Source organism: Tachyglossus aculeatus, chromosome 20 (genome assembly GCF_015852505.1).
Source record: "Tachyglossus aculeatus isolate mTacAcu1 chromosome 20, mTacAcu1.pri, whole genome shotgun sequence".
Classification (NCBI taxonomy): Eukaryota; Metazoa; Chordata; class Mammalia; order Monotremata; family Tachyglossidae; genus Tachyglossus; species Tachyglossus aculeatus.
The window spans coordinates 31554627-31574331 of NC_052085.1; the positions used below are offsets into that span (position 1 = coordinate 31554627).

Here is a 19705-nt window from a genome sequence, read left to right on the forward strand (position 1 = left end):
CTGACTTTTCTGCCCCGTGATCGCGTGAGGGCCCTTGGAAGTCCATCTGCTCCAGGGACCTTTTCAGGGGCAAGAACTCTATCGGTGGTGGGAACCTTGTTAGTAACGAGAACCCAGATTAGATTTTTTCCACCAGGATTTGTATCAGAAAGTGGCTCCAATGAGAACGACCTTGGAGGCCATAAAGCAGGCTGGGATGGTTTGTTTTTTTGTTTCCTCCCGCTGTCTACCAAAGGCCCCGCCGGGGAGGACAGCGCAGATCCTTAATCTAGAATACAGTCTGCCCAGCTGGACTGTAAACTTCTCCAGGACAGGGAACAAACCCAGGCCCTCCCCCACACATTCCTGGGCCCTCCCAGCTGCCTTGGCCAGAGCCGCCTCGCTTGGGATAGGAGTCCCCGTGTCCGCTCGTCCCTGCTCCGGTGCAGCGGCCGTCGGAGAATCGGAACCCCAGATGCAGTGTGCTTTAGGAAAATGCCGCCCCAACCCTGACACAAGCCCTCTGCTCATCCACCCGCCACAGAAACACATTCGCACACGTGCTCGTGTGTGCACGCACACGTGCGCACCAACACACAGCTGGACTTGATTCTTCCTGGGCATCTCACAAAGGCACAGCATCTGGGGATACGTGGCCCGGTGGCAGAAGCCCAGGGTCTCGGGCCCCAGGGCTTCCCTAGCCTACTGTGCGTGACCACGGGCCTCAGGGGTTGCCTCTGTAAAATGGGGAGACGATCCCCTCCTCCCCCAGTGGCGCCGCGAGGATCGTTTGAGATGGATCGTCCGTGTGAAAACGCGCGCCGGGCTATCCTCATATTCTCCTCCGGGTTCGGAGGAGGAGTCGCTGCCCAACGCCGACTCCCTCCAGGGAGGAACTGGCTCATGTGAGGCAGCTGTGGCCAGCTGTTCGCCGATGGAAACTATTTTTACCCCGTGTTCAGCAAAGCAAGAAAAAGCCCCCCCTCACTTCTCCAATCGCCCGGCGAGTCGGCTGCCCGCTTACCGGAAAGGAGAAGCTGAATGCAAAACCCGAGAGAAGCGCGCCGTGGGGGAGAGCAGCGAGCGGAGCTGCTCCACGTGGGCCCTTCCCCCTTGCCACCACCCCCAGCCCCTGTTCCCTTCACGGTGCTCCCAGCTCCTGGAGCTCAGGGGGAGGTCGGGAGGCGGGTGACTGGCTCAGTAGCCGGGATAGTTTTGGACTGGTGTCGCCGGAAGGTCTCCTGCTTTGGAGGCCGGTGGCGTCCGACCGGAATTCCCGGCTCTCATCCCGGTCGGTCCGCCGGGTCTCGTGCTGCTAAACGTGTGTTTGGGAGCGGGTGCCCTCGGCGGGGGGCTACTCTTCCTGGAAACCGGGCCGCCCACCCCCGCCCTGCGTGCGTGCGTGTATTTACAGTGGTACACGCGTTGGAGTTGTGTGTGAGCGGCATTTAGGGTCAGCAGGACGGCCTCTCCTGCGGCCGGTGCCGGCGCTTGCTCGGGCCCTCGGTGTGCCCGCCCTGCCGGCCCTCTCAGTCAGTCGTATTTATCGAGCGCTCACCGTGTGCAGAACGCCGTACTAAGTGCTTGGGACAGTGCATTATAACAATACAACAGGCACATTCCCTGCCCATAACAGGCTCTGCTCCGGGTTAGGAGCTGGCGGCGGGCCACGGCCCCAGTGCCAGCCCGTCAATCAATCAATCGATCAGTCGTATTTATTGAGCGCTTACTGTGTGCAGAGCACTGGACTAAGCGCTTGGGAAGTACAAGTCGGCAACACATGGAGACAGTCCCTACCCAACAGCGGGCTCACAGTCTAAAAGGGGGAGACAGAGAACAAAACAAAACATACTAACAAAATAAAATAAATAGAATAGATATGTGCAAGTAAGATAAATAGAGTAATAAATATGTACAAACATATATACAGGTATATATGTATATATATATATGGGGCCGTCCCCTGCCCTACCCGTGGCACCCGGGCTGTTTCTCCCTACAGGTCATGGAGGGGCTGTTTAAGGCCACGACTGCCGCCGTCCTCGCTCGCTGCCCGGACGACGTGAGGCTCTTCCACAAGTTCGTCGCACCGGGCCACGAGGTAGTAGCCGTCATCATCAGCGGAGGTGGTATTAGTTTCTAGAGAAGCAGCCTGGCCTAATTCATTCAGTCAGTCGTATTTATTGAGCGCTTACTGTGTGCAGAGCACTGGACTAAGCGCTTGGGAAGTACAAGTTGGCAACTTATAGAGACGGTCCCTACCCAACACCGGGCTCAAGGGCACGGATTTAGGAGTCAGAGGACGTGGGTTCTAATCCCAGCTTCGCCCCCTTGTCTGCCGTGTGACCTTAGCCAAGTCACTTCCTTTCTCTCTGCCTCGGGTACCTCATCCTTATAAAGGGGATTAAATCCTCCTTCCTCCATCTTAGCCCGTGAGCCTCATATGGGACAGGAACGGAATCCAACCTGATTGCCTAGTATCTGCCCCGGTATTTAGTACGATGCCTGGCACATAGTAAGTGCCTAAGAAGTGTTGGTTAAAAAAAATGGGGGAGAATTAGTCCCATTTTGCAAGTGAGGTAACTGAGGCACAGAGAAGTGAAATGACTTGCCCAAAGTCACACAGCAGGCAACCGGAGAAACCGGTCTAAAATGTGGCTCAGTGGAAAAAGCCCGGGCTTGGGAGTCAAAGGTCATGGGTTCTAATCCCGGCTCCGCCACGTCTGCTATGTGACACTTAACTTCTCTGAGCCTCAGTTCCATCATCTGTAAAATGGGGATGAAGACTGTGAGCCCCACGTGGGACAACCTGATCACCTTGTATCCCCCCCAGCGCTTAGAACAGTGCTTCGCCACATAGTAAGCACTTAACAAATGCCATCATTATTATTATTAATTCCCTAGACTCCCGGGTCTGTGCTTGCTCTTTCCAGTAGGCCGTATTTGAGCGGAGCTTCAGCGGGGTCCTGCCTGTCTACCTCGGGCACAGCTTCGGGGAGCAGAGGCAAGGTGGGGCTGGGGGGGTGACAGGAGCGAGGAATAATGTGGTGTCCTTTTCTCCCCAAGGACAGGCTGGAGCAGATGCTGAAGAACAAGTTTGTAGTGTAAGTCACGGCGTCTCTGCCGCTCGCCAGAGAATTGACACCCCTGCCTGACTCTTCCATCTCCGTCCCTGATTCTCCCCCGGGGAGGAAGGGGCGGGCACGGCCCACATCGTCCGTGGAAACGCGGCTACCTCTTTGAGATCTCGTGTCCCAAAGACGGCTTGCTGTCGGTCGCCCATGCATCGAGTTCCCCCGCGCTCCTCTTCCTCCAGCCTCTCCTACTCCGAGGCCGTGGCCATCCTGAAGCAAGCCCGCCGGCCTTTCTCCTTCCCTGTGGAGGTGGGTCTGAGCGGGCCCCGTCTGTGCTCGGCCTCGCCGGGCGAGGGGCTTTCCGAAGCCCCCCACCTCCCCCCTACTGCCGAGCGTGCGAGTGGGCCACCGGACAGGCAGAGCCCATCTTGTCGGGAGGGTGTGGAGCCCTGACCCCGTAGATGATGATGATAGTATTTGTTAAGTGCGTACTATGTGCGAAGCACTGTTCTGAGCGCTGAGGGGGAAACAAGGTGATCAGGTTGTCCCACATGGGGCTCACAGTCTTAATCCCCATTTTACAGATGAGGTAACAGGCACAGAGAAGCTAAGTGGCTTGCCCAAGGTCACACAGTCGACAAGTGGCGGAGCCGGGATTCGAACCCGTGATTTCTGACTCCCAAGCCCACGCTTTGAGCCACGCTGCTTAGAGAAAGATAGAGGCAGAGGGCTGGACCAGATGACCCCCCCGAGGGCCCTTGTGGCTCCCAGATTCTGGTGCCTGTGGGGTGTATTGTCAACCCCCCCAGCCACCCGGGGGGTGTCGGGAGGAGGAGGAGGAGTTGTCTTTGTTCACCACGGAGTCTGCTTGTGAGGTGGGGTGTCCGGTGACCTCAACGGGTGTCCTTCCCATCCCCTGCTCCCCTCGGCCCGGCTGTTGTGTTTGCAGTGGGGCGGTGACCTGCACAAGGAGCACGAGAGGTTCCTGGTGGAGCACTGCGGCCACACCCCAGTCTTCATCGTCGACTTCCCCTACGATCTCAAGCCCTTCTACGCGCGGGACAACGGCGACGCGCCCCAGCACACGGTGAGAGCGAGCCTTGGCCGCCGGCCTGACCGCCCCTGCCCGCCAGCCCAGGGGCCCTTGGGTGGCGGCAGCTCGGGCCTCCTCTGGCTCTCCTGCACCCTAAGACCAAAGGGTGGGCAGAGAGGGTGGACTGTGCAGGTGTTAGGGGTGGAGCCTGCGTAGATTGACAAGGAGCCTTTTAGACTGTGAGCCCACTGTTGGGTAGGGACTGTCTCTATATGTTGCCAATTTGTACTTCCCAAGCGCTTAGTACAGTGCTCTGCACACAGTAAGCGCTCAATAAATACGATTGATGATGATGATGATGATGAAGGAGCCAACTCTCGTCAGAATGTGAGGCCTTCTTTTCTGCCAAAACCACCCCGTAACGGCCAGCTTCCCAGACCGCTCCGGCCCAGAGCCTGGCGGAGCCCAGGCCTGAAGCACTTGGTTGCGGGGCAGCCATTGTGTGGCAGGAGAAGGGGGAGGACCTGCCTGGTAGCAGGGCTGGCCGGTTCTTCAAAATCCCCCCCAACTTTCCCCGGCCAAGGCCCTTCTGCTGTGATCGTCAGCTGACCTCCCGTCTAGGGGATTCCCTCCCCCCGGGCCTCGGTGGGGGGCTGGAAGTTGGGTCCCTGATAGGGAGAGCCTCGATAGACTAACTGGGCATGTCCTCGTTATGTGAGTGGGCACGCACGGATGTGGCATCACCTCGCTGTGCCCCCCAGCACCGGAGAGCTGGGCTGGGGCCCCGGGCACGCTCCTGGCTCCCGAAACCAGGGGCTGGGCCGGTTGGCACTGCCGGGGGTTGGCAGCTGTGCCCTGCTCTGGTGGACGCGGGGTAGGGGCAGGTGGCTGGCCCGGGGGGGTGAGCGGTGCTCTCGTTTGCATGGCCGGGGAGCGTGTCCGACGCGGGGGAGCCCCGAGAGTCTCAGCAGGAGTGGATGGGAGGTGGGGAACTCAAGATAAAAAATGTGACTGGTGTCTCCCCTTGGCCTTTCCTCCCCGGGGAGCCCTCACCCCCCCACCAGGCCCACCCCCACAGCCCTAAAATAAGAGGGTGGGCAAAGACGGCCCCCTTCTCCGGCAAGCAGCCACACATCCCTAAAAGCCGCCAGGATTGGGGCTGTGGTGCTCGTGTTCCTGGGTCGACTAGGGCTCCGCCAGGGCAGGCACGTGTGTGCTGTAATACAAACCACCGGGGCCTGCCAGCGGTGGTCCTCGGGGGCGGCGGCGGTTCTCCACTCATGCCCACCACACTGCCCATTTGGTTCACTCCCCGGCCCAGGGGGAGGCTCCTTTGGTGGGCGAGCGAGCTGTCGGGGGGTGAGGGGATGGGGACGGCACAGACACGGACCTGTGGGTGGGTCACACGTGCCCGTCTGTATACCCAAGTGCCCAAATTGTGGGAGGCGGAGGGGGAGCAGAGCTGGGAAAGGTTTAGTCTGAGGAGGCCGTAGAGGTGGGCATCAGATCCACCTCACGTGGTGGAAGGCTTCAGGCCTGTCCCGCTCTCTTCTTCCTCCTTAGGCGGCGGCAGTCGATCTCCTGGTGCCCGGGGTCGGGGAGCTGTTCGGGGGGAGCCTGAGGGAGGAGAGGCTGCACGTCTTGGAACAGCGCCTGGCCAGGTACATCATCATCATCATCATCATCATCAATCGTATTTATTGAGCGCTTACTATGTGCAGAGCACTGTACTAAGCTCTTGGGAAGTACAAATTGGCAACATATAGGGACGGTACAGTCGCGATACCCCCGCTCCCCGGAGCGGGAGGAGGGACCATTCATTCATTCAGTCGTATTTATTGAGCGTTTACCGTGTGCAGAGCACTGGACTAAGCGCTTGGGAAGTACAAGTCGGCAACAAATAGAGACGGCCCCCACCCAACAACGGGCTCACGGTCTAGAAGGGGGAGAACACAGTCCCCCATCCCCGCGTCCCGTGGGCCCCACGAGGCACGGCCGTGGCTGTGGAAGATGGAGTCTCGGAGTCTGGCTTCTCCTCTCCTTCCCTGCCCTCCAGCAATCAGTGGTATTTATTGAGCGCTTACTGGGTGCAGAGCGCCGTACTGAATGCCTGGGAAAGTACAATGCAACAAGTCCGTGAGGGGCTTACAGTGTACTAGGAGAAGCAGTGTGGCTCAGTGGAAAGAGCCCAGGCTTTGGAGTCAGAGGTCATGGGTTCAAATCCTGGCTCCGCCAATTGTCAGCTGTGTGACTTTGGGCAAGTCACTTAACTTCTCTGTGCCTCAGTTACCTCATCTGTAAAATGGGGATGAAGACTGTGAGCCCCCCGTGGGACAACCTGATCACCTTGTAACCTCCCCAGTGCTTAGAACAGTGCTTTGCACATAGTAAGCGCTTAATAAATGCCATTATTATTATTATTATTATTATTATTACTAGGAACAGATGTTGAAATGAATCACACACAGGGGACACAGTAGACTAGAAAGGATATTGACGTAAGTGAGGTGAGCTGGGATGAGTAACTGTCTATTCTAGAGAAGCAGCGTGGCTCAGTGGAAAGAGCGTGGGCTTGGGAGTCAGAGGTCATGGGTTCTAATCCCGACTCCACCGCTTGTCAGCTGGGTGACTTGGGGCAAGTCACTTAACTTCTCTGTGCCTCAGTTCCCTCATCTGTAAAATGGGGGTGAAGATTGTGAGCCCCACGTGGGACAACCTGTTCACCTTGTATCCCCCCAGCGCTTAGAACAGTGCTTGGCACATAGTAAGCGCTTAACAAATGCCATTATTATTATTGTTATTGTTGCTGTTATTATAGTAGTATATAATAATAATAATGGTGGTGGTAGTGCTTATTATGTACCAAGCACTGTACGAAACCCTAGAGCAGATCACCAGGTTGGATACCATCCCTGTCCTTATAGTAATATATAATAATAATAATGGTGGTGGTGGTAGTGCTTATTATGTACCAAGCACTGTACGAAACCCTAGAGCAGATCATCAGGTTGGATACCGTCCCTGTCCTTATAGTAATATATAATAATAATAATGGTGGTGGTGGTAGTACTTATTATGTACCAAGCACTGTACGAAACCCTAGAGCAGATCATCAGGTTGGATACCGTGACTCACAGTCTAAGTAGGAGCGAGTAGGATTTAATCTCCACTTTGCAGATGAGGAAACTGAGGCACAGAAGAGTTAAATGACCTGCCCAAGGCCACCCTCGGGCAGAGCTGGGATTATTCACTCATTCATTCAATCAATCGTATTTACTGAGTGCTTACTGTGTGCAGAGCAGTGTACTAAGCGCTTGGGAAGTCCAGGTTGGCAACATCTAGAGACGGTCCCTACCCAACAGTGGGCTCACAGTCTAGAAGGGGGAGACAGAGAACAAAACATATTAACAAAATAAAATAAATAGAATAAATGTGTACAAATAAAAGAGTAATAAATACGTACAAACATATATACATATTTACAGGTGCTGTGGGGAGGGGAAGGAGGTAAGAGGGGGTGGGATTAGAACCCAGGCCCTCTGACTCCCAGATTTGTGCTCTTCCCACTAGGCCACACTGCTTCCCTTAAGGATACACGGCCAAGGGCGTAGGTGGTGGACAGGGGAGGGTGGAGGGGGAAATGATTAGGATCGGCTTAGTGAAGGCGTCTTGAAGGAGGTGTGATTTTAGGAGGGTTTGAAATGTGGGGAGAGTGGTAAACTGTCAGATAGGAAGGGGGAGGGAGTACCAGATTTCCTCCTCTGCCCTCACTCCCCCCTGCCCTCTCTTCCGCTTTCCCTCTCCTTCCCCTTCCCCGTCCTTCCCTGCCTTCCTCCCCCGATTCGATTTTGTTTTCTCAAAATGTGTTCCCTTCCATACTGCGAACCAGTGACCTCGGCTCTAAACACACCAGCCCCCTTGCCACGAGCCTCCTTTTGGGAAGTGAGCGCCCCGCAGAAGGGCTGCGAGTGCTCCGCGGAGAGAAAAAACTGTTGGATTCCGCGGCTGCAAAGTGACCGGCAAAAAGGGGATCGAGCCTCTTGACCCCGGGCCACCCGGCCAGTGGTCAGGGTGGCACATGACCTCCGTTGGCTAGCGGCCCGTTCGGCAGAGAGTCCTCCCGCCGCTAGCTCTCCCTCTCCGACCATCTTCGCGGCCCGCCCCTCATAACTAACCCGGCCACCCCCACCGACAGACCCAACTTGTACTTCCCAAGCGCTTAGTTCAGTGCTCTGCACACAGTAAGCGCTCAATAAATACGATTGAATGAATGAATGAATCAATGAACAGACCCCCTTGTGTCCTGCCCCGAATGGCGTGAGGAAATCGGAGTCCCAGGGCCTCCCGGCCCTGGGTGGGCCTCCGTGCCAGGAATGAATGGATGGATGGATGGATGAAAGGGAAGAATCCCCCGGTGAGCCTTAGGCGTCATCCCTAGCTCCCAAGGGGGCTCCAGTCTCGGAATGGGGGGCCCTGGTTCAGGCTGGCACGTGGCCACCCCTGCTTCCCCACTGACGGGGCTCTTCCTTTCCTCCTGCAGACTTGGGCTGACGGACACCTACCAGTGGTAAGGGCCCGGCGGGACTCTGCCACCAGAGTTAACGTGAAACCCCCCGCCGCGCCAACACGGTGCCCGGGGCGGTCGGAGCCAGACCGCGGCGCGGGCGGCGGAGAGGTTATCTGTCTCCGGAGGAGGGTGGCTTCCTCTGATCCCGGTCGTGTCGCGTTCCTCCCCCCCGCCTCAGGTACACCGACCTCCGCCGCTTCGGCTCCGTGCCGCACGGTGGCTTCGGGATGGGCTTTGAGCGCTACCTGCAGTGCATCCTGGGCGTAGAAAACATCAAAGACGTGATCCCCTTCCCCAGGTTCTCTCACTCGTGTGCCCTGTAGCGACGGGGAGGACGCGGGCGGGACTCCCTCGGCCGGGATCCGGCCCCCGTCAGTCGCCACCTCGAAAGGACGGGACGGGGCTCTCTGCCTCCGCCGGGAAAGACTGGCCAGAGTCTGCCTTTTCCCTCTGAGCGCCACTGAAATTTGGCCTGGAAGGGGCCAGTCGCAGTCCGGGCCTCAAGTCTGGTGTCACGGCGGGCACAGCCCCCACTCTGAGGGTTTCTCCGCTAGCATGCATCTTGGGGGGGCCTTCCAGAACTGAAACCTGCCGGTGTCCCCTCCCCGTCGCTGGATCTGCATGCGAGTCCCCCACAAGCCCCCGCCTCCGGGCAGGACAACCAGGGAACACCGCCACATCCGACCGGGTGATGCTCTCTGTGGCGCTTGGGATTCCCAGAGCGCTCGCTGGGACGGGGGGCCGGGCCAGGCGTGGGGTCCTGGTGGCCAATAAAGCACATTTCTTCCGAGGGCTTCCGGGATCGTGCTGACCGACCAAATCCCCCGTGCCCGGCCCAAGTGCCCCCGGCCTGGTCAGATCCCGGGACAGAGGGCGGGGAGGGAGAGGACAAGAAGAGAAGGAAAGGGAAGGGTCATGGGGGGAGCGTGATGTGCCGTATGATAGCGGGAGTATATCGTTGGCTACCCTGGCGCCTGACCTGCCCTCCAACCCCACCTTCTGCGCCTGAGGTAAACCTGCCCATCGTGTCGGGTGTGCCCAAACTTGGCCCTCTCCACCCATACCAGCTGGGTGGTGACCCGCCCCACCGCCTCTTAGTCACCCCGGGAGCGCGGGGGAGCTGCCCCCGCTTCCTCAGGCCGTCCGAGCTCGTCCGCGTGCAGGGCCGTGACCCGGGGGACCGAGCGCAGAGGGTTCTGGATACCAGCTCCGTCGGTTCCGGTCTCGGCCCCAAGGGCCCCGTCCGTGAGGGCGGTGCCGTCCACCGAGGAGAACGCTACGGGATCCCCGTGGGAAGGCCAGGCCCGGGCACCGCCCCAGGGAGCTCAGTGCCAGCCCGTCCCTGTGCTTCCTGGCACCCAGGACTGCATGCTATGCTTAGACAGTGCCCAGTATAGCTCTCTGTCCCCAGTAAGTGCTCTGCACACAGCAGACACGGTGTATAGAGCTCGGGATTTAGCAGACGCCCTGCACACGGTAGGGGACCAGTCTGTACCCAGTAGAAGGATCGGCAGGCAGTAGGCATCCAGTACAGTGGGTTAGGCAGAGCAGGTGCTCAATTATTTATCACTGTTTCCCCATACTGAGCTCTCTCTCACCAGGAGTGCCCTTTACATCAGACAGTTTTTAATGGCAGAGGACTGCACGCTATGCTTAGAGAGGGCCCAGTATAGCTCTCTGTCCCCAGTAAGTGCTCTGCACACAGCAGACACGGTGTATAGAGCTCGGGATTTAGCAGACGCCCTGCACATGGTAGGGGACAAGTCTGTACCCAGTCGAAGGATTGGCATGCAGTGGGCGTCCAGTACAGTGGGTTAGGCAGAGCAGGTGCTCAATTATTTATCACTGTTTCCCCATACTGAGCTGTCTCTCGCCAGGAGTCCCCTTTACATCAGACAGTTTTTAATGGCAGAGGACTGCACGCTATGCTTAGAGAGTGCCCAGTATAGCTCTCTGTCCCCAGTAAGTGCTCTGCACACAGCAGACACGGTGTATCGAGCTCGGGATTTAGCAGATGCCCTGCACGCGGTAGGGGACCAGTCTGTACCCAGTAGAAGGATCGGCAGGCAGTAGGCGTCCAGTACAGTGGGTTAGGCAGAGCAGGTGCTCAATTATTTATCACTGTTTCCCGATACTGAGCTCTCTCTCGCCAGAAGTCCCCTTCACATCAGACAGTTTTTAATGGCAGAGAATCTCGAGAGGACTCTGCCCCAGCTCCCCTCCTCAGGAATCCTGCCCTCCATCCTTGGGAAGAAGGCGACCAGACTGGGGCCCAGATGCAATCTCCCAACTCCCAGACGTCCCCTCCGACCCACTTTTCCTCCAGGTCTCGGTGTGGGGAAAGAGCTCGGGGCCGGGAGACTGCCGTTTGACCCTGGGGAAGTCACTTCAATTTTTTCTGCCTCAGTTTCCTCATCGGTAAAATGGGGATGCAGTGCCTGTTCTCCATCCATCTGGACTGTGAGCCCACTGTTGGGTAGGGACTGTCTCTATATGTTGCCAACTTGTACTTCCCAAGCGCTTAGTACAGTGCTCTGCACACAGTAAGCGCTCAATAAATACGATTGATTGATTGATTGATTAGGCTGGGAGCCCCATGTGGGACAGGGACCATCTCGGACCCGATTGTCTTGTATCTACCCCAGTGCTTAGCACACCGTGCTTGGTGTATAGTAATCAATCAATCAATCGTATTTATTGAGCGCTTACTGTGTGCAGAGCACTGGACTAAGCGCTTGGGAAGTCCAAGTTGGCAACATATAGAGACGGTCCCTACCCAACAGTGGGCTCACAGTCTTGAAGGGGGGAGACAGAGAACAAAACCAAACATATTAACAAAATAAAATAAATAGATATGTACAAGGAAGATAAATAGAGTAATAAATATGTACAAACATATATACAGGTAAGTGCAGTAAGTATATATAGTAAGTGCTTAAATACCAGGTCAATAAAGCCCAGCCCCCACCACCGAGAAGCAGCGTGGCTCAGTGGAAAGAGCCCGGGCTTTGGAGTCAGAGGTTATGGGTTCAAATCCTGGCTCCACCAATTGTCAGCTGTGTGACTTTGGGCAAGTCACTTCACTTCTCTGTGCCTCAGTTACCTCATCTGTCAAATGGGGATGAAGACTGTGAGCCCCACGTGGGACAACCTGATTACCTTGCATCTCCCCCAGCGCTTAGAACAGTGCTTGGCACGTAGTAAGCGCTTAACAAATCGTCATTATTACCACACCCCAAGAAAGGCCAGCCCAGGTTCAGCCCGAGCCGAGCCACTTTGAGAGGCGACGAATCTATCGATTCATTCATTCAATTGTATTTATTGGGCGCTGACGGTGTGCAGAGCCTGAGCCGAACCACTTCGAGAGGAGACGAATTGATCGATTCATTCATTCAATCGTATTTATTGGGCGCTGACTGTGTGCAGAGCCCCAGCCGAACCACTTTGAGAGGCGACGAATCGATCGATTCATTCATTCAATCGTATTTATTGGGCGCTGACTGTGTGCAGAGCCCCAGCCGAACCACTTTGAGAGGCGACGAATCGATCGATTCATTCATTCAATCGTAGTTACTGGGCGCTGACTGTGTGCAGAGCGCTGTACTGAGCGCTTGGAAATCAATCGTATTGAGCGCTTTCTGTGTGCAGAGCACTGTTCTAAGCGCCTGGAAAGTACAATTCAGCAGCAAATAGAGACAATACCTACCCAACAAGGGGCTCACAGTCTAAAACCTGATCAATAGTATTTAGTAGCAGCAAAGCGTCCATATCCTGCCCTCCGCGAGCTTACGGTCGCGGGGGGCAGCCGACAGAGCTTTTTTACAGGTGGTGGGAGTGCCAGGAAGAGCTAGAGTAGAACAGGAAGCAGCGCAGAGCCAAGGCCACAGTCAGTTGGCACCAGCTGCACCCCTTAACACTTAATATTCACCCCCCACTCAGTCCCCCAGCCCTTAGGTCAATATTCTTTTACTCTGCCATTTCCCCTAGCCGTCATTTTTTTCCCCGACATCTGTCTCCAGGCAGTAAACTTGCAGGCCGGGATTGTGACTACCAACTCTAGTGTGCTTTCTCAAGCGTTCAGTTCAGTGCTGTGCACATGGTAAGCGCTCAATAAATACCATTGATTGATTGTCCATCCTGCCTTCCACGGGCCCGGCCACCAGCCAGTCTGCCGCCCCGGAGACCGGCGGGGGTCCGGCCGTGGATGGCTCTCCAGGTAACACCACAGGCAAGCAGTCAGTTGTATTTGCGAGAGGCAGTGTGGCTCAGTGGAAAGAGCCCGGGCTTTGGAGTCAGAGGTCAGGGGTTCAAATCCCAGCTCCGCCAACTGTCAGCTGTCAACTCACTTCTCTGTGCCTCAGTGACCTCATCTGCAAAATGGGGATGAAGACTGTGAGCCCCCCGTGGGACAACCTGATCACCTCCCCAGCGCTTAGAACAGTGCTTTGCACATAGTAAGCGCTTAATACTGTCAGCTGTGTGACTTTGGGCAAGTCACTTCACTTCTCTGTGCCTCAGTGGCCTCATCTGTCAAATGGGGATGAAGACTGTGAGCCCCCCGTGGGACAACCTGATCACCTCCCCAGCGCTTAGAACAGTGCTTTGCACATAGTAAGTGCTTAATAAATGCCATTATTATTTTTTAGTGAGCACTGGACTAAGCGCTTGGGAGACGACAGTACAATCTAGCGGGTACGTTCCCTGCCCACGATGAGCTAACAGTCTAGAGGGGGAGACGGACGTCCGTGTAAATAAACTATGAGCCTAAATAATAAAAGTAATAAACTTTTAGACTGTGAGCCCACTGTTGGGTAGGGACTGTCTCTATATGTTGCCAATTTGTACTTCCCAAGTGCTTAGTACAGTGCTCTGCACATAGTAAGCGCTCAATAAATACGATTGATGATGATGATGATAAATATTAATTAATTTACCCCAGGGGGCCACTGACCTTCTGACTGCTGACACTTCCTATTTTAGCAAGTTAGCCGGGCGGCGAGGGGGAGGGGGTGGCAGGTCTGTTTTCGTTCTGGTTCTTGTCTCAGCCACTCATCGTAATGGCCCCTGATGGCTGGCCACCACTAATCCAGTTACAAACCAGTCTTGGACGTCACGGGCCCCGACGGATGTGTTGAAACAGGCCCCAGCTGGTCGCCTGGGTCTAGGCCTCACCATCCTGGACCTGGATTTGGGCGTCCATTTGTCCCTATTTATTTATTTATTTTACTTGTACATATCTATTCTATTTTATTTTGTTAGTATGTTTGGTTTTGTTCTCCGTCTCCCCCTTTTAGACTGTGAGCCCACTGTTGGGTAGGGACCGTCTCTATATGTTGGCAACTTGGACTTCCGAAGCGCTTAGTCCAGTGCTCTGCACACAGTAAGCGCTGAAGAAATACGATTGATTGATTGATTGATTGGGGAGGGCAGTGTGGACGGACAGAGGCCGGGGGGGCTGGGGGTCTCCGGGGTCCCCAGCTTGGGCCGGGGAGGGTCGGTCTGCCTTCCCACCTGCGGGTCTCAGATCCTGGCTCATCCCAGGTCTCCGATGGAGGCCCGAAGACATCTGGGAGGAAAGGGAGCGGCCCCCCTCCCCCGGGCCCCTTCACCCCAACTGCAGAGGGAGGAAATGTGGGGAAATGCAGGGAAACGGAAGGTCCAAGTCACATCTGTGTGAACTAACAGTAAGATCCTTAGCGGAGGTGACCTTGCATTTTATTTCTACTGATGGTCGGTCATTCATTCATTCCTCCCCCCCCCCCCCACCCGCCTTACCTCCTTCCCCTCCCCACAGCACCTGTATACATGTATATATGTTTGTATTTAGACTGTGAGCCCACTGTTGGGTAGGGACCATCTCTATATGTTGCCAACTTGTACTTCCCAAGCGCTTAGTCCAGTGCTCTGCACACAGTAAGCACTCAATAAATACGACTGATGATGATGATGATGATTTATTACTCTATTTTATTTGTACATGTTTATTCTATTATTTATTTTATTTTGTTAATATGTTTTGTTTTGTTCTCTGTCTCCCCCTTCTAGACTGAGCCCGCTGTTGGGTAGGGACCGTCTCTATGTGTTGCCAACTTGGACCTCCCAAGCGCTTAGTACAGTGCTCTGCACACAGTAAGCGCTCAATAAATACGACTGAATGAATGAACAGTAAGATCCTTAGGGGAGGTGACCTTGCATTTTATTTCTACTGATGGTCATTCATTCATTCATCCCCCCCCCGCCTTACCTCCTTCCCCTCCCCACAGCACCTGTATATATGTATATATGTTTGTATTTATTACTCTTTTTATTTTATTTGTACATATTCTATGTATTTTATTTTGTTAATATGTTTTATTTCGTTGTCTGTCTCCCCCTTCTAGACTGTGAGCCCGCTGTTGGGTAGGGACCGTCTCTAGATGTTGCCAACTTGGACTTCCCAAGCGCTTAGTCCAGTGCTCTGCACACAGTAAGCGCTCAATAAATACGATTGAATGAATGAATGAACTAACAGTAAGATCCTTAGGGGAGGTGACCTTGCATTTTATTTCTACTGATGGTCATTCATTCATTCATTCATCCTCCCCCTCCTCATCCCCCTTCCCCTCCCCACAGCACCTGTATATGTGGATATATGTTCGTACGTATTTATTACTCTATTTATTTTACTTGTACATATCTATTCTATTTATTTTATTTTGTTAATATGTTTTGTTTTGTTCTGTCTCCCCCGCCTAGACTGTGAGCCCACTGTTGGGTAGGGACCGTCTCTAGATGTTGCCAACTTGGACTTCCCAAGCGCTTAGTCCAGTGCTCTGCACACAGTAAGCGCTTAATCGGTAGCCTGCTGCTGCTCACAGTAATCACCCCGTACTGCACTCTGTTCACAACAGCCACCCCGGACTGTTCATAATAGACACCGAATCCAACACCCTGCTCACAGCAGGTGCCCGGTACACCACTCTGTTCACGGTAGGCAACTAGTATACTGCCCTGCTCACGGTAGGTAGCTAGTATACTGCCCTGCTTCCAGTCAACACCCAATGCACTGCTCTGCTCCCAGTAGGCACCCAATATAGGGTGCCTCTGCCCCCAGGAGGTGTCCGATACAGTGCCCTGCTCACAGTAGGCAACCAGTCCAGTGCTCCGCTCCCAGTCAGCACCCGCTGGGGTGCGGGGATGGGGTGTCGGGGTTGGGGAGCGGCTCCCGGGCCCTGCCACCCGCAGACCCGGGTGGGCGCGGGCCTGCTGGGGAGGGGGCACCCAGGGCAGGGGGATGGACACAAAGGGGGGAGAGGGAGAGGGACAGGGGAAGGACACAGGGCAGGGAGGGGGGCGCGGAGGAGGAGGGACAGGGCCCACAGGGGGAGGAGGGGGCCTATTGGGCAGGGGCAGGGCACAGGGTGGGGAGGGGGCGCAGAGGAAGAGGAATAGGGCCCATAGAGTGAGGAGGGGGTCCACAGGGTGGGGAGGGGGCGCAGAGGAGGAGGAACAGGGCCCACAGGGGGAGGACGGGGCGCACAGGGCAGGGGCAGGACATAGGGTGGGGAGGGGGCCCAGAGGAGGAGGAACAGGGCCCACAGGGTAAGGAGGGGGTCCACAGGGTGGGGAGGGGGAGCACAGGAGGAGGAACAGGGCCCACAATCAATCAATCAATCAATCATATTTACTGAGCGCTTCCTGTGTGCAGAGCACTGGACTAAGCGCTTGAGAAGTACAAGTTGGCAACATCTGGAGACGGCCCCTACCCAACGGTGGGCTCACAGTCTAAGAGGGGGAGACAGAGAATAAAACCAAACATACTAACAAAATAAAATAAATAGAATAGATATGGACAAGTAAAATAAATAGAGTAATAAATATGTACAAACATATATACATGTATACGAGGAGGGGGCGCACAGGGTAGGGGAAGGACACAGGATGGGGAGGGGGCGGAGAGGAGGAGCAACAGGGCCCATAGGGTGAGGAGGGGGGCCACAGGGTGGGGAGGGGGCGCGGCAGGGGCAGGGCACAGGGAGGGGAGGGGGCGCAGAAGAGAAGGGACAGGGCCCACGGGGGGAGGAGGGGGCGCAGAGGAGGAGGGACAGGCCCCACAGGGGGAGGAGGGGGCGCACAGGGCAGGGGAAGGACACAGGGCGGGGAGGGGGCGTACAGGGAGGGGAGAGGGCGCAGAGGAGGAGGGACAGGACCCACAGGGGGAGGGGGGGGCGCACAGGGAGGGGAGGGGAGGAATAGGGTGGGGAGGGACAGGGGGTGCAGAAGAGGAACTGGGCCCACAGGGAGGGGAGGGGGGGAAGGACACAGGGCGGGGAGGGGGCGCGGCAGGGGAAGGACACAGGGCGAGGAGGGGGCGCAGAGGAGGAGGGACAGGTCCCACAGCGGGAGGAGGGGGGCCACAGGGCGGGGAGGGGGCGCAGAGGAGGAAGGACAGGACCCACAGGGGGAGGGGGGGGCGCACAGGGAGGGGAAGGAAGGACAGGGGGTGCGGAGGAGGAGGAGGAGGAACAGGGTCCACAGGGGGAGGAGGGGGCGCACAGGGAGGGGAGGGGGGGCCACAGGGTGGGGAGGGGGCGCAGGGGACAGGGGCAGGACCCAGGGCGGGGAGGGGGCGCAGAGGAGAAGGGCCAGGGCTCGCAGGGGGAGGACTGGGGAGGGCCAGGGGAGGGGCCCGGGGGGGGGGGGTGTCGGGGGCTGGCCAGGGGGCGGGGAGGACGGCCGGGGTTGGAGGAGACCGGGGTGTGGGCGGGGGGCGCGCCGGCCGGGGATTTGGGGCGGGGGGCGGCCCGGCCCCCGGCGGCCCCCGGCAGCCCCCGGCGGTCCCCGGCACCGCTGCCTTCGTTTCCTCTTCCTCCAGGCCCGCCCAGCCCGCCGGCCCTCGGGGACCGGACCGCACCGGGAAGGGAAGGGAAGGGAAGGGAAGGGAAGGGGGAGACCAGGGGCGGGCAGGCGGGGGCCGCGGCCCCGGACCCCCGGGCGGAGGAGAGGCTCGGGCCCTGCGCTGACCGCTGAGCCATGAGCGGGGGCGAGGTGGTCTGCGCCGGCTGGCTGAGGAAGTCGCCCCCCGAGAAGAAGTTGAGACGCTATGTGAGTCTGGGGGCGACGGGAGGGGAGGGGAGGGGAGGGGAAGGGGTACCAAAGGGGGGCACGGCTGGGGGGCACCGGTAGCCCCCCCCCCATTAGGCCCGAGAGAGGAGGGGGTCCGCGGGGGTGCAGAAATGGGCACAGGTGCAGGCGAGGGCGGTGCCCCCTGGCCAGGGCGCAGGAGGCCCGCAGAGCGTGTGTCTGTGTGGTGTTCGTGTGGGTTTGTGTGTTTGTATGTGAGGGGGGTTGCCAGGCCCGGGTTCGGCCCCCGGGCCCGGCTTGTGCCCAGTGACTGACTGTTTTGTCCCGGCCCTCCTCTCCCCTCGCCCCCCTGGACCCCGCAGCCTGCCCAGCCTGCTGCCCAGCGACGGGGACTGGGGGGAAATCAGCAGCCTGGGGGCCGGGAGCCGTTCGGCCGGTCGCATTTAGCGAGCGCGTACTGGGTACTAAGCGCTCGGGAAGTACAGTGACAGGTGGGGGAGCCACCGGCCGCAGCTTGGAGTTTGGGGGTGAAGCCCCCCGGTGTGGGGGTCCAGGACAGGCCTGGAGGGAAGGGCAGCGGAGGCTTCGCCCCTTTCCGGGGATGGGGTGGGGGGCATCACATCCCCACATCCCCCCTATCCTCCCTCCAGCTGGTGGCCCTCGTCTGAAAAATGGGTATGAAGACTGGGAGCCCATGTGGGACAACCTGATTACCTTCTATCCACCCCAGCGCTTAGGACAGTGTTTGACACATAGTAAGCGCTTACCAAATAACATCATCATCACCACGGCAGAAGAATGACCTCCTTGCGGGGGGGGGGTGTGCTGACCACCGGGGTCCCCCCTTCTAGACTGTGAGCCCACCGTTGGGTAGGGACTGTCTCTATATGTTGCCAACTCGGACTTCCCAAGCGCTTAGTACAGTGCTCTGCACACAGTAAGCCCTCAATAAACACGATTGATTGATTGATTGATCATCATCACCACGGCAGGGGAATGGCCTCCTTGGGGGGGTGCTGACCACCGGGGTCCCCCCTTCTAGACTGTGAGCCCACTGTTGGGTAGGGACTGTCTCTATATGTTGCCAACTTGGACTTCCCAAGCGCTTAGTACAGTGCTCTGCACACAGTAAGCCCTCAATAAACACGATTGATTGATTGATTGATCATCATCACCACGGCAGGGGAATGGCCTCCTTGTGGGGGGGTGCTGACCACCGGGGTCCCCCCTTCTAGACTGTGAGCCCACTGTTGGTTAGGGACTGTCTCTATATGCTGCCAACTTGGACTTCCCAAGCGCTTAGTACAGTGCTCTGCACACAGTAAGCCCTCAATAAACACGATTGATTGATTGATCATCATCACCACGGCAGGGGAATGGCCTCCTTGGGGGGGTGCTGACCACCGGGGTCCCCCCTTCTAGACTGTGAGCCCACTGTTGGGTAGGGACTGTCTCTATATGTTGCCAACTTGGACTTCCCAAGCGCTTAGTACAGTGCTCTGCACACAGTAAGCGCTCAATAAATACGATTGATTGATTGGGGTGTTTCCTCCTGGCCAGGGGTCAAGTGAGTCGGGCCCTCCGGGTTGTGGCCGAAGGGCAGTTGGTCTTTCCGGGGGTCCGGGGGGTCCAGTCCGGTGTGTGCTCCGGACCGGCTGGGACATCCCACCCTGGACTCCTGGGTCCAAAGAGGTTCGGGGGTCAGCGTCAGGCCACCCCCGGCCCTGGCCACGCTCGGCTGTCGGAGGTCCGCAAGGGCGGCCCACCGGGGAGAGTCTCTGCACCGGCCAGAGATGATCATAATAATAATAATGATGAGTATTTGATAAGCACTTACCATGTGCCAAGCACCGTTCTAAGCGTTGGGGTGATACAAGGTGATCAGGTTGTCCCACATGGGGCTCACAGTCTTAATCCCCTTTTGACAGATGAGGTCACTGAGGCCCAGAGAAGTTGCGACTTGCCCACACAGCTGGCAAGCGGTGGAGC

At 57.1% G+C, this 19705-nt stretch overlaps 2 protein-coding genes across 2 annotated transcripts in view; both read left to right on the forward strand.

The window, feature by feature from the left end:
• The window catches only part of NARS2 (asparaginyl-tRNA synthetase 2, mitochondrial), a 29077-nt gene extending 19631 nt beyond the window's left edge, over positions 1 to 9446 (forward strand). Inside the window, exons 8-14 of the mRNA XM_038762119.1 lie at positions 1982 to 2080; positions 3046 to 3083; positions 3296 to 3362; positions 4003 to 4140; positions 5650 to 5747; positions 8627 to 8653; positions 8832 to 9446. Coding sequence (XP_038618047.1) covers positions 1982 to 2080; positions 3046 to 3083; positions 3296 to 3362; positions 4003 to 4140; positions 5650 to 5747; positions 8627 to 8653; positions 8832 to 8976 — 612 coding nt within the window. The 3' untranslated portion in view covers positions 8977 to 9446. The remainder of the gene's footprint in view (positions 1 to 1981; positions 2081 to 3045; positions 3084 to 3295; positions 3363 to 4002; positions 4141 to 5649; positions 5748 to 8626; positions 8654 to 8831) is intronic.
• Positions 9447 to 17637: 8191 nt separating this feature from the next.
• The window catches only part of GAB2 (GRB2 associated binding protein 2), a 50994-nt gene continuing 48926 nt past the window's right edge, over positions 17638 to 19705 (forward strand). Inside the window, 1 exon segment of the mRNA XM_038762089.1 lies at positions 17638 to 17737. Within this exon segment, the coding sequence (XP_038618017.1) occupies positions 17666 to 17737 (72 nt within the window). The 5' untranslated portion in view covers positions 17638 to 17665.